The following is a 13,041-nucleotide window of genomic DNA, read 5'->3' as shown; positions in this document are numbered from 1 at the left end:
GCGCTCACATTCTAAGTCCTCGGTAGGGGACCCTCACCACCGTTCACCACTCTGAAAGTACCAATAACTGACTCTAAAGCAGGTAAATTCGACTCCCAATATACAGTGTAAGGGACAACCAATATTTCATGATGAGAAAGCTGATAATGCTGTGTTGACCAAAAACATCATATTCCTATCTAACAAGTCTTTCAACATATCCTCACATTGTTCTTTAGGCTGGTACAGTACAGTAACAGCATGGCTGGCAAGCCTGACATTGTACAACCAAAGACTTCCGGTTCATGGGTCGGTCTTGAATTGCGGTTGCATTTGGGCATGGGATTTTGGAGAAAAGAATAGTTGTATTTATTTAAATGTATTTGGGTACATCTTCCCATTCTAAATCAACTAATATGGCAGCTTAATGACTATAACTATTTTTTACCATAAGGATAACATTGTGCCACCAGTCGGTGTAGTAACACCACCGACGGTAACATCAATGAGACATTTTTGATTTTTGAAGATTTTCTTAAATGGAGGCCACAGATGCTCAACTCTAAGGCCGTTAACACAAATAATTAAATATAGTGATATGATTAATAATTTTGCTCACAATGTTATTTCCCTTCAATTAAATTGAGTAACACCAAGTGACCCTTTGGATTTCCTGAGTGGCTCCCGAGTGGCGCAGCGGTCTAAGGCACTGCATCTCAGCGCTAGAGGCGTCACTACAGACCCTGGTTTGATTCCATAGGGTGGTGCACAATTGGCCCAGCGTTGTTAGGGTTTGGCTGGGGAAGGCTGTCATTGTAAATAAGAATTTGTTCTTAACTGGCTTGCCTGCCTAGTTAAATACAATAATACAATATTAGACATACCAAATTATCACTGAATCCTCAAATTCATGACACACTAAAAGGGTGTGATTAGCTAATAATCTTCTTTAATATAGACCACTCCGCCGGTAACAGTTTGCCACTGGAGGGAATGCTCAAATTCCTTGTCTATCTTTGTCATGAGTGATTTTCAAGGCGGTAACACCAATTACATAAAACTGAGGGACAGACATTATACTAGTAAAACATTTTTTATTTTAATAGCCTTCTTTGTTTTTATTGATCTATACAAGATATTAAATACTTTTCACTTTCTGGCATTCAAAATAATAGATATTTCTAAATCCCCAAAACATGTCTCTACAATTCTACACTCTATCTCTACTGGGACAAGACAATTTGCTTACCCTAAGTACTTTAAGCAATGCATAAACAACATTTGCAGTATAAAGGTCTTGCAATATGTTTTATCATTGATCAACAGTTTAATATAAACAAAGACATGTATGATTGCAAAGGCAAGGGAGGCCCCTGAATTCAAGAACAACCTCGTCATATGGCATTATCCTTGTGTGCGTCCCAATAATATCTAATTTCTCCTGAAACAGATCCACAGATGATGCAATCTCTATTGCACTCAACACTGCCCTTTCCCACCTGGACAAAAGGAACACCTATGTGAGAATGCTATTCATTGACTACAGCTCAGCGTTCAACACTATAGTGCCTCCAAAGCTTATCACTAAGCTAAGGACCCTGGGACTTAACACCTCCATCTGCAACTGGATCCTGGACTTCCTGACGGGCCGACCCCAGGTGGTAAGGGTAGGTAACAACACATCCGCCACGCTGATCTTCAACACGGGGACCCCTCACGGGTGTGTGCTCAGTCCCCTCCTTTACATTCTGTTTACTCATGAATGCATGTCCAGGCACGACTCTAACACCATCATCAAGGTTTCCGATGACACAACAGTGGTAGGCCAGATCACCAACAATGATGAGACAGCCTATAGGGAGGAGGTCAGAGACCTGACCGTGTGGTGCCAGGACAACAACCTCTCCTTCAAAGTGATCAAGACAAAGGAGATGATTGTGGACTACAGGAAAAGGAGGACCGAGCACGCCCCCATTCTCATCGACAGGGTTGTAAGTTGAGCAGGTTGAGAGCTTCAAGTTCCTTGGTGTCCACATCACCAATAAACTGTCATGGTCCAAACACACTAAGACAGTCGTGAAGAGGGCACGACAAAGCTTATTTCCCCTCAGGAGACTGAAAAGATTTGGCATGGGTCCTCAGATCCTCAAAAGGTTCTACAGCTACACCATCGAGAGCATCCTGACTGGTTGCATCACTGCCTGGTATGGCAACTGGCTCGGCCTCCGACCGCAAGGCACTACAGAGGGTAGTGTGTACGGCCCAGTACATCACTAGGGCCAGCTTCCTGCCATCTAAGAACCTTTAAACCAGGCGGTGTCAGAGGAAGGCCCTAAAATGGTAAAAATCTCCAGCCACCCTAGTCATGGACTGTTCTCTCTGCTACCGCAAGGCAAGTTGTACCGGAACGCCAAGTCTAGGTCCAACATAATTCTTAACAGCTGCTACTCTCTGTTTATTATCTATGCATAGTCACTTTAACTCTACTTACATGTACATACATGTACATACCTCAATTACCTCGAATAACCGGTGCCCCCCCCCCCCCCCCCCCCCCCCCCCCACATTGACTCTGTACCGGTACCCCTTGTATATAGCCTCGCTATTGCTATTTTACTGCTGTTGTTTAATTATTTGTTACTTTTATTTTTAATTTTTAACTTAAAACTTCTTAAAGCATTGTTGGTTAAGGGCTTGTAAGTAAGCATTTCACTGTAAGGTCAACACCAGTTGTATTCGGCGCATGTGACAAATACAATCTGATTTGAAGTGTGCGCTCGTTCACTACTTCCAACAAATCTAAAAGCATTGAATTGGCGGAGGCATGGGCTGGTGGGAGTTTCCACAATAATTCTTATACCAGTAATTTTCTTTCAAATCGGCAAAGGGGAGTGCAGTGCAAACTTTGGGTGGAAGGAGAGATAATTGGGGCATGGGCCATGTGGGCATCATGTTTATTGTGAGGAGAAAGTGCCCTCTTGTGTTCACATTTTTAAACAGCACTGTACCAGAGATTTTTTATATAAGGTAGCTAGCTATGTACCACTCAAAAATCCCCATGAAATAGGTACTAGCTCCATTTACTTCATGGTTATCGTGATTGTGTGGGGTACAAACAAAAATCACATTATATAAGTAAACACAAATAAATTCAAATATCACCCTTTTCTCCTCTTGAGAAAAAACACATTTAGCATTTAGTAATTTTGCAGCTTGACATACACTACCGTTCAAAAGTTAGGGGTCACTTAGAAATGTCCTGGTTTTTGAAAGAAAAGCGCATTTTCTGTCCATTAAAATAACATAAAGTTCATCAGAAATACAGTGTAAACATTGTTAATGTTGTAAATGACTATTGTAGCTGGAAACGGCAGATTTTTTAATGGAATATCTACATCGGTGTACAGAGGCCTATTATCAGGGATCCCTCCGGGATGCTGGCCTTCTAGGCAGAGTTGCAACGAAAAAGCCATATCTCACTGGCAAATAAAAGGAAAAGATTAAGATGGGCAAAAGAACACAGACACTGGGCAGAGGAAATCTGCCTAGAAGGCTAGCCTCCCGGAGTTGCCTCTTCACTGTTGACGTTGAGACTGGTGTTTTGCGGGTACTATTTAATGAAGCTGCCAGTTGAGGACTTGTGAGGCGTCTGTTTCTCAAACTAGACACTCTAATGTACTTGTCCTCTTGCTCAGTTGTGTACCCGGGGCCTCCCACTCCTCCTTCTATTCTGGTTAGAGCCAGTTTGCGCTGCTCTGTGAAGGGAGTAGTACACAGCCTTGTACCAGATCTTCAGTTTCTTGGCAATTTCTTGCATGGAATAGCCTTCATTTCTCAGAACAAGAATAGACCGACGAGTTTCAGAAGAAAGTTCTTTGTTTCTGGCCATTTTGTGCCTGTAATTGAACCCACAAATGCTGATGCTCTAGATACTCAACTATTCTAAATAAGGCCAGTTTTATTGCTTCTATAATTAGAACAACAGTTTTCAGCTGTGATAACATAATTGCAAAAGGGTTTTCTAATGATCATTTAGCCTTTTAAAATGATAAACTTGGATTAGCTAACACAACGTGCCATTGGAACACAGGAATGATGGTTGCTGATAATGGGCCTCTGTACGCCTATGTAGATATTCCATAAAAAATCTGCCGTTTTCAGCTACGAGTTATTTACAACATTAACAATGTCTCTACACTGTATTTCTCATCAATTTGTTGTTATTTTAATGGACAAAAAAGTGATTTTCTTTCAAAAACAAGGACATTTCTAAGTGACCTCAAACTTTTGAACGGTAGTGTATATACTGTATGTAATTTGGACTATAAATGAGGAGGGAATTTCTAAAGTGGTCTGGTATGTTGAAACGCCTTTGTTTTGTCGATTTCTCTTTGGTCCTATCACAGGACAAATGTATTTCTGACGTACTTCCGTGCATGTGATGAACTGTAATGGCAGCCCACATGCGCATCAAAATTGTGTAAAGGATACCTGTGCAATTCACAAAAATGTATAATGTTAGCTTTTACTTGAATATGAGACATTTACTGAGACTTGGGCCCTCGCTGGCTCGACTAAATGTGCGGTTGTGCCACCAAAGCGTCTGGAACAGTCATGGAACGATACGAAAAGTGAGAGTGGACTTCGGTGAGAAGTAAGTTGACGTATGACTTGGCTAGCTAGTTGGCTAGCTAGTTAGTAGTTAGCTAGCTTCATAGCTTGCTAATAACATAACGTTACACAGTAACAACCAGTCAAGCCTGTGGGTCAAGGTTTCAAGTTCATTATTCAATGCAGGAGTGTACTTGTTGATTTGATATTGTCATGGTCTGAGTCAGATATATTTATAAGAAGGAATATTATTTAGAATATAACGTTATCGGTCTTGAGTCTATCTAAATTTGTATTGCGGTGATGATGAATGGGCGATTGACTCACATCAATTCACTCTAACCTCAGATGTTTTCTGATTTCCCTGCTTTTAAAGAAAACTTGAGATCTCAACAGGGAAACTTGCCAGATTTGCAGATGGGTCGGCTGTTGTGCAGGTAGTTATATTTCAGTTTGCAACTTGAATATGCACAAGATGTTCAAACCAGTTACTCAGATGCATTCCACCTCTTTATTCAGCTTGGGGATACAACAGTGATGGTGACAGCTGTCAGCAAAACAAAACCATCCCCCTCCCAATTTATGCCTTTAGTGGTAAGTTAATGCTCCTGTTTTTTAAAGTGGGGTCATATTCATTTATTTTAATGCCCTTCAAACATATTGAAAAACTGCTTTTAGTCTTCCATGCAGGATGGTTCATTATGTGTAATGATCGCTTTAGTGTATTGGGCAATTACATAGTGTTTTCAGGTCCCTTGGAGTAATTCAGGTCCCTTGGCTAGAGCTGTGTGTTTTTGATTGACAGGTGGACTACAGGCAAAAAGCAGCTGCTGCTGGTAGAATCCCCACTAACCACCTGCGGCGGGAGTTGGGCACCACTGAAAATGAGATTCTGACTAGTAGGCTAATAGGTGAGAAGATTATTCTAACTTCTATCCTATGTTCCACCAATGCGGTGACTTTTGAGATGTCTACCTTGGTGAATTTGTGGGGGGGATTTCGCCTATTTTTAACAGTCATAAAGAGCACATGGTAAAAAATAAAGAAAAAACATTTTCCCATCTAAAGAGGTTAAATAAAAAATGACTAGTGAGTTCCTATTAAGTGCCAAATATAGTAACAGGGTTGATGATTTCATCTTAAATGGGCCATAAATCCCGTTATGACAGGGGAAATGGGTACTTGTTGTCAAAGCAGTGACTCGCTCCTGCAGGTTCATGCTCTACAACATCCATAGAGTACGACCCTACCTCACACAGGAAGAGGCGCAAGTCCTAAACCATGCACTTGTCCTCTCCCGTCTGGACTACTGCAACTCATTGTTGGCTGGGCTCCCCGCTTGTTCCATCAAACCCCTGCAACTTAGCCAGAATGCTGGCGTCAGCCTGGTTTTAAAACTCCCCAAGTTCTCAAATGTCACCCTACTCCTTCGCACACTCCACTGGCTTCCAGTCGAAGCTCGCATCCACTACAAGACCATGGTGCTTACCTACGGAACAGCAAGAGGAACTACCCCTCCCTACCTTAGGCTATGCTCAAACCCTACACCCCAACCCTAGCACAACGTTTTGCTACCTCAGGTCCTTTTGCCCTACCACCCCTTACTGGAGGGCAACTCCCGCTCAGCCCAGTCCAAGTTCTTCTCTGTCCTGGCACCCCAATGGTGGAACCAGCTTCCCCCTGAAGCTAGGACATCTTCTGAAAACATCTGAAACCCTACCTCATCAAACAGTGTCTTAAATAATCCTCCTCACCTCGACCTGAACCAGCACTCTAGCTCTGACCCTACTGATAGCTAGTTTATTGAGGAAAATGTACTTTCTATGCCTGTGATGTGTGGTTGTCCTACCTAGCTGTCTGGGGATGAATACACTAACATTAAGTCACTCTGGAAAAGAGCGTCTGCTAAATTACTAAATTGTAATTGTAAATGTGTGCAACAGGGAGGGGCAATTGAATGCAAGGTTCACAAACAAAATTAAATTATAAAAACATGTCTAGCTTGTCTGTCTATTGGTAACAGGGTTGATGTGTTATGCTTGACCCACTCTGTTTTCCATCATAAAACACCAGTAAATTGCCAAAAAGAGTAGAACCACCTGCTTTTACACTAGGATTTCACTGTAAGATGTTTCTTTTGAAAAAAATATTTAAAAAATAAATAGTTTCACCATATTAAATTAGAGTTCAGTTCATGTAACAGGATTGACCTTAAAATTAAAATGATTGTTATTTTTTTCTCCTTAAAATGAATTGCTAATCACATGAAATAAATAATCTTCAGAAATTACAACAAAATAACTAGGGCTTTACAATGATGGTCATAACTTTTGGGTTAAGTGGGTTAAAATCTACCTGGAATTCAGAGGGTGAAGGGTGGTAAATATCAAAATGTTGAATTTTAGCACTTTAGCAAGTCTTTATTAATAATCTGATTTATTAAATTATCCTTGTGATCTATATCAAAGGCACTCATTTTGTGTAACAAACCAACAATTACTCTAGTCATGAATTAGTACAAATACCATTAGCAGACTTTTAACTGTATCCTTTTTTGTTGTCTCACCTCAGACAGGGCAATCAGACCGCTTTTTCCAGCTGGTTATTTCTATGACACTCAGGTGAGTCATCATTTGTAGCTAATGTTGTAATCATTTATGGACTCATTACTGATATGTTTACACTATTATTACAAGCTATGCTCTTGATTGTAATACTGCTATGTATATTTTCAGGTCCTGTGTAACCTGTTGGCAGTTGATGGTGTTAATGATCCAGATGTACTGGCCATTAATGGAGGTGAGGAGAGATTGATTTCCTTGTAGAAGCAGTCACATGACCTTTGTTTGACATCCAGTGATTAAATAAACAATTTCTCATCCCTACAGCCTCTGCTGCTCTATCCCTGTCTGACATTCCCTGGAATGGGCCCATTGGTTAGTATCTCTTACAGACCTGTCCTTTTTTTTTGCACAGTGTGTGTGGCTTTAACCATATGGTCTGTGTTTCGTGGATGTTTAGGTGCAGTGCGCATTGGCCTGGTGAATGGAGAGTTTCTGGTGAACCCAACACGAAAGGAAATGGCTTCCAGCACTATCAACCTGATAGTGGCTGGAGCACCGCTCAGCCAAGTGGGTTAGTAGTCCATCTATATCGCTCATCCATTTTTCCTATAGGACTCTCTTTTACCTTACTGTAACATTCTATGATATATATTGTGTGTCATATTCAGTCTCTGTAAAAAACAAAAAACACGTATTGTTTGTGTCTTAGTGATGATAGAAGCTTCTGCTGAGAATGTGTTGCAGCAGGACTTCTGTCATGCAGTCAAGGTTGGTGTGAAGCACACACAGCAGATCATACTGGCAATTCAGCAGATGGCCAGAGAAGCAAAGGTGTCCAAGCGCACTCCTCCCAAAATATTTTCTGCTCCCCTGGAAATGATTGAGCTTGCGCGACAGTAAGGCATCAAATTTCTGTTTTAATATTTCTCATATCTGTCATGTTTTTATTTATTGATGGTAACATGACAGCACACGATTTTGCTTTCAGGTTGGCCTCTGAAAAGGTCTATGCTGTTTTCACAGACTTCACTCATGACAAAGTAAGTATTTGTGTCTGGGTGTTTTTGCTATTATGTTTTTGTGGTACTTTTTCATTCACTAAGATCACTAACTTACTATGTCCTTTCAGATTTCCAGAGATGATGCCATTAATAAAGTAAGGCTTGAAACAGAGGAACAAATAAAAGGTACATATCATTGCCTTATACCAAATAAATGTTATGCTACAAATGTTATGCTTTTTGCAACTTTCAAGGTATTGTGAGTGGTTGTTTACTGTCTAACCGCCTACATATGTCTGTATTCTGTAGAGAAATATCCTCAAGCTGAACCTTACGAGGTGATGGAGTCCTTCAACATGGTATCAAAAGAGGTTTTCCGCAATCTGGTTTTGAACGAGTACAGGAGGTAAAAAGAACATGTCTCAGTAGTATTTAGCAAATATTCATGAATACATGACCAACATATGCGATTGATGAATACTGTGTGGTTTGGAACAATAAAATAGTTTCCTTGTTTTACAGGTGTGATGGAAGAGACCTGACTTCATTGAGAAATATTTCCTGTGAGGCGGACATCTTTAAGCCCCTTCATGGGTCTGCACTTTTCCAGAGGGGACAGACACAGGTAGGGACCTGGCGTTTATAAAGATGTAGGCTCAGAGTATGCATCCTATTCATTTTGGGGACATTGGAAAGTATTGGCGGAGTCTGATTTATTTTGGGTGGCTTGTCATTCTATCTTTAGCCTACTTAATAAAGCCTTTTCTCTCTAGGTTCTGTGCTCTGTAACATTTGACTCCTTGGAGTCTAGTATTAAAACAGACATCATCACTACGGCGTTAAGGTAAACTTATACATTATTAATTACGGTCCTCTTGAAAACAAATTTCAAGCAAGTGTTAATGCAATTTATGTAGGTTAGATGAAACTAGTTGCTCTCTTTTAACAGTGGAGTCAAAGACAAGAATTTCATGCTTCACTATGAGGTGAGTATCACATTTTGCAAATACGCAGGATTCAAGGATTTGCTTATTAGTTTGGTATTGCACAAAAAAACATCTGAATGGGCTGAAATTATATTTATTTTTCAGTTTCCACCTTATGCAACCAATGAGATTGGAAAGATGAGTGGAATGAACAGAAGAGAGCTTGGTCATGGTTAGTATGCTGGTATAGATTAGACGACGCATGGGTAGTGTGGGTGGCATGGTTATTAAATTGATGCGACCATTTAGATCATATTCTGCTTCTATGGTAACAGGGGCACTGGCTGAGAAGTCTTTGAGACCTGTCATTCCCAAAGACTTCCCCTTCACAATTAGAGTTACCTCTGAGGTTCTGGAGTCTAATGGTGAGATCTATGGATGACTTCCATTTTGCTTCTACATTTTTAGACTATTACTTATTATAAGCTTAGTTGCAAAATCTTAATAATTTCATTGACTGTATGATTAGCCCCCGCTCTTTCTTTCTCTCACGCACTCTCATTCTCTCAGGGTCCTCGTCTATGGCATCAGCATGTGGAGGCAGTCTGGCTTTGATGGATGCTGGTACAGAACTTCATGTTTTTGAAGTGGAAAATAAAAAACGTAATTTGAAAATGTTGTTAATGATCTTTCTGTTTGCAGTGAAATGTAGCACTTTTGTGTTTCAGGTGTTCCTATTTCATCAGCTGTGGCAGGTGTTGCTATTGGACTCATATCCAAGGCAAACCCAGAGAAGCCATCAGAAATCCAGGACTACCGAATATTGACTGATATTCTGGTACCCAATATTACTAGTATTTTTCTCACCAATCCTACATTCGTACTGTAATAATGGGATCCCCTGTAGAACTGTTTAATTTGTGTTTTCTGTCACAGGGAATAGAGGATTACCTAGGAGACATGGACTTCAAACTGGCAGGAACAAACAAGGGTATCAATGCCTTACAGGTACTGTAGATGAACGTCCAGTGGTTTCGCTATTCTGTCGTATTTTGACTTTATTTTTGCTATAATGTATGCCTCCTTCTTCTAGGCTGATGTGAAGATTCCAGGCTTACCTCTGAAACTTGTAATGGAGGCTATTCAGCAAGCCACGGGTGAAATGAAAGACATGCTCCAGAAATATATTGTTTATGTCGCTATAAAATATCGTAGTCACCAATCCTCATTTCATCCTCATATCTTTAGTTGCCAAGAGGGAGATTTTGGGCATCATGAACAAGACCATTGCCAAGCCAAGGGATAAAAGAAAGGAGAATGGTCCAGTTGTTGGTAAGACTCTTGGTGTCTAGCCCTTATTTGATTCCTATCATTTATGTATTTCCCTTTGAAGGAATGTTTCCTGTCTGTTGCAGAGAATGTCAGAGTCCCTGTCTCTAGACGAGCACGCTTTGTCGGACCAGGGGGATATAACCTCCGCAGACTACAAGCTCAAACAGGTAACATTTAATATTTAAAAAAACATTCTAACTCCATTTGTGTCAACCCTGACACATGAGCTTTCTTCATAGGTGCATAGTGTATGGGAAAATGACAGGTTCTGTGTCATTGGATAGGTGTGACGATAAGCCAGGTGGACGAGGAGTCCTTCTCTGTGTTTGCACCTACTCCAGGTGCCATGAATGAAGCCCAGGAATTCATCACAGAAATCTGCAAGGATGATGTGAGTCCAACCTAGTCTGATTCCACTGTATTGCCTAATTTCTTACCATTCCTTAATGCATCCTTAATGCATTTTGATTCACTACAATTATTGTACTATAGACCCATTTCCCGGCCGCGTCATAAAGTTTTGTGCGCTGTTCGTCTTTAAAACCCTCTTTGTTTACCTAGCAGTGGATACGATCACGTGCAACTTCAAATGCAGCTTGTGCAAGTTAACAAACATGTAATCAGTTGGTTATCGTCTACAACATTGCAGATGTCATCAGAGGATTGATTATCTAGCAAGCCAGCGAGGCAAGGTGAAATATCACAAATAGAGCTAGATAAGGCCAGAAGAATAATATACTGTACTTGTTGAACATAGCTATAGCCATCAGTCTTGAATGTTTTCATGGTCATCACTCACTTACTGTTAAGTTTGTCAAGGTCCCGACATCAACGTTGGCTATCCTGCTACAGAGCTTTTTGATGTTGGGAAGCGCACATTACTCTAACGTGACGTTTGATGGGTAACAGAAAAGGGCTCTATATTTGCTCTCAAACTCGAGGCGACATTCTGCCTTCTCCCTACAGGTATCAGCCATTAGCTTCATTCACGACTGCCTCATGTGAACTGCAATCCCGACGCTGTGTTTTAACGTTTAGAAACCTTTCTAATAATCGCTTGCGATATGGCTTTCAAACATATGGCTCTTATCTTTCATAGTGAGGAATAATCCTTAAAATAAAAAACACTTACTGTAAATGTTTTGTATAGATCCATACAACTAGGGGAGCCTCCATCCGACGAAACTACACTTCCGCTACACTTCCCGAGTTGCGCTTACACACAGGTGTTCTTGTCTTTCAATAAACAAGCTCTATAACATAGAGATGTGGGAACACCAACCCTAACCATATCAAGATGTGTATCAATTTAACCTGTGTATTGAAAATTATTTCTCGCTCCTATGAAAGATGGGGTCCTTATGCTTCCAAAACCGTACCGCAAGCGATGAATGTTAATGCGCAGAGCGAGTGTCTGGGATCTTAACAAAACTCTCCAGAAGACGCCTTCGTCCAATGACTCTTATGTGTAATGTAATGGAACTGAGAGTCATGATCAAGGGCTAGACTATATCATCCAAAAAAAGCAATGTTTACCCACATCAATACTGATATGAATCTGAAGATACATTTTTTGTATTGCAGCAAGAGCAGCTGCTGGAGTTTGGTGCTGTTTACACTGCCACCATCATGGAAATAAGGTACACAATGTTATGTGTTATTGGAGGATGCTGTTTAATCTGTGATGCAGCTACTGTCGGTGGTTTTTAAACATAGGACTGATTAAACATTGGATTGCTAAATGGGTAGCTTCATGACTTGCTTCAATTCTGTCTCCCTTCCGCCACAGGGACATTGGTGTCATGGTGAAGCTATATCCCAACATGAGTGCTGTTCTGCTCCATAACTCTCAGCTGGACCACAAACGGGTAAGAGTCTTGCCCCAGAATACCATGCAGGGCTCACAGGACCCTCGACACAGATGTTACCATTTTGGAAAGGGCTGCATGTGTTTGCTTGTTTTCTGTTTGTCAGATGTTTCAGATAACATTTTTGACAGAGTGAAATAATTGTAAACTCTGAATTTGTACAGATAAAACACCCAAGTGCTCTTGGATTAGAAGTTGGACAGCAGATTCAGGTATGTGTTGCAGTAGGATCATTTTTCTAACCTTTAGTTGTTAATCTGCTTGATTTCTTAACTAACATTATTTCTCTGATGGAACTTTGCCAACAGGTTAAATACTTTGGGCGAGACCCAACAGATGGTAGAATGAGGCTTTCGAGGAAGGTGTTACAATCTCCAGCAGCAACAGTTGTTAAGACACTGAGTGAGAAACAGAGCATCTCCATAGGCACAGGGGATGGCCAAGCGACCAGCACCTCCTCTTGACTCCCCTTGTCCTCCTAGACTGTGACCAACTGTCCATGACCATGCATCTTTAGGACACTCTCCATTCACCCTGACTTCACTGAACTACCGTTTCTCGCCAACATCCTCCAAGCACCACTTACTGTACTCTCATTCTCTGCTGATTTCAGCAATGGGATCAGATGGGTGGCCATACTATTTTGAGTTTATATGCTGCCAGTTTCTGCATCTATTTTATACAATGTGTAATAAATATGTAAATGAACCATGTAATTGTTTCACGCTGACTTGATTTAAACCTGTGACCTCTCATGTGA

The 13,041-nt window shown here is 40.8% G+C and overlaps 1 protein-coding gene across 1 annotated transcript; it reads left to right on the top strand.

Annotated features, from left to right (window-relative positions):
* The first annotated feature begins 4,402 nt into the window (after window positions 1-4,402).
* Window positions 4,403-12,997, top strand: LOC129858448 (polyribonucleotide nucleotidyltransferase 1, mitochondrial-like). The gene is made up of 28 exons (XM_055927696.1): window positions 4,403-4,633; window positions 4,967-5,027; window positions 5,110-5,184; window positions 5,396-5,501; window positions 7,162-7,211; window positions 7,326-7,389; window positions 7,479-7,526; window positions 7,612-7,725; window positions 7,864-8,050; window positions 8,143-8,194; window positions 8,284-8,341; window positions 8,465-8,561; window positions 8,678-8,780; window positions 8,929-8,999; window positions 9,105-9,141; window positions 9,247-9,313; window positions 9,417-9,506; window positions 9,652-9,705; window positions 9,810-9,919; window positions 10,018-10,089; window positions 10,175-10,238; window positions 10,330-10,413; window positions 10,497-10,580; window positions 10,698-10,804; window positions 11,998-12,053; window positions 12,203-12,281; window positions 12,446-12,493; window positions 12,590-12,997. Exons 1-28 carry the CDS (start codon window positions 4,488-4,490, stop codon window positions 12,743-12,745), a joined length of 2,340 nt encoding a protein of 779 aa, XP_055783671.1. The 5' UTR covers window positions 4,403-4,487; the 3' UTR covers window positions 12,746-12,997.
* The last annotated feature ends 44 nt before the right edge of the window (window positions 12,998-13,041 follow it).

The sequence above is a fragment of the Salvelinus fontinalis genome, chromosome 1 (genome assembly GCF_029448725.1).
Source record: "Salvelinus fontinalis isolate EN_2023a chromosome 1, ASM2944872v1, whole genome shotgun sequence".
In the NCBI taxonomy this organism is placed as follows: Eukaryota; Metazoa; Chordata; class Actinopteri; order Salmoniformes; family Salmonidae; genus Salvelinus; species Salvelinus fontinalis.
This window is presented reverse-complemented; position numbering and strand designations above follow the sequence as displayed.

Excerpts from the sequence above, each read along its gene's own strand:
- LOC129858448 (XM_055927696.1), top strand. The coding sequence starts at position 4,488 with ATGTATAATGTTAGCTTTTACTTGAATATGAGACATTTACTGAGACTT. Across the intron at positions 8,562-8,677 it reads GTTTTGAACGAGTACAGGAG|GTGTGATGGAAGAGACCTGA; the intron begins GTAAAAAGAACA and ends CTTGTTTTACAG. Across the intron at positions 9,920-10,017 it reads GAATATTGACTGATATTCTG|GGAATAGAGGATTACCTAGG; the intron begins GTACCCAATATT and ends TTTCTGTCACAG.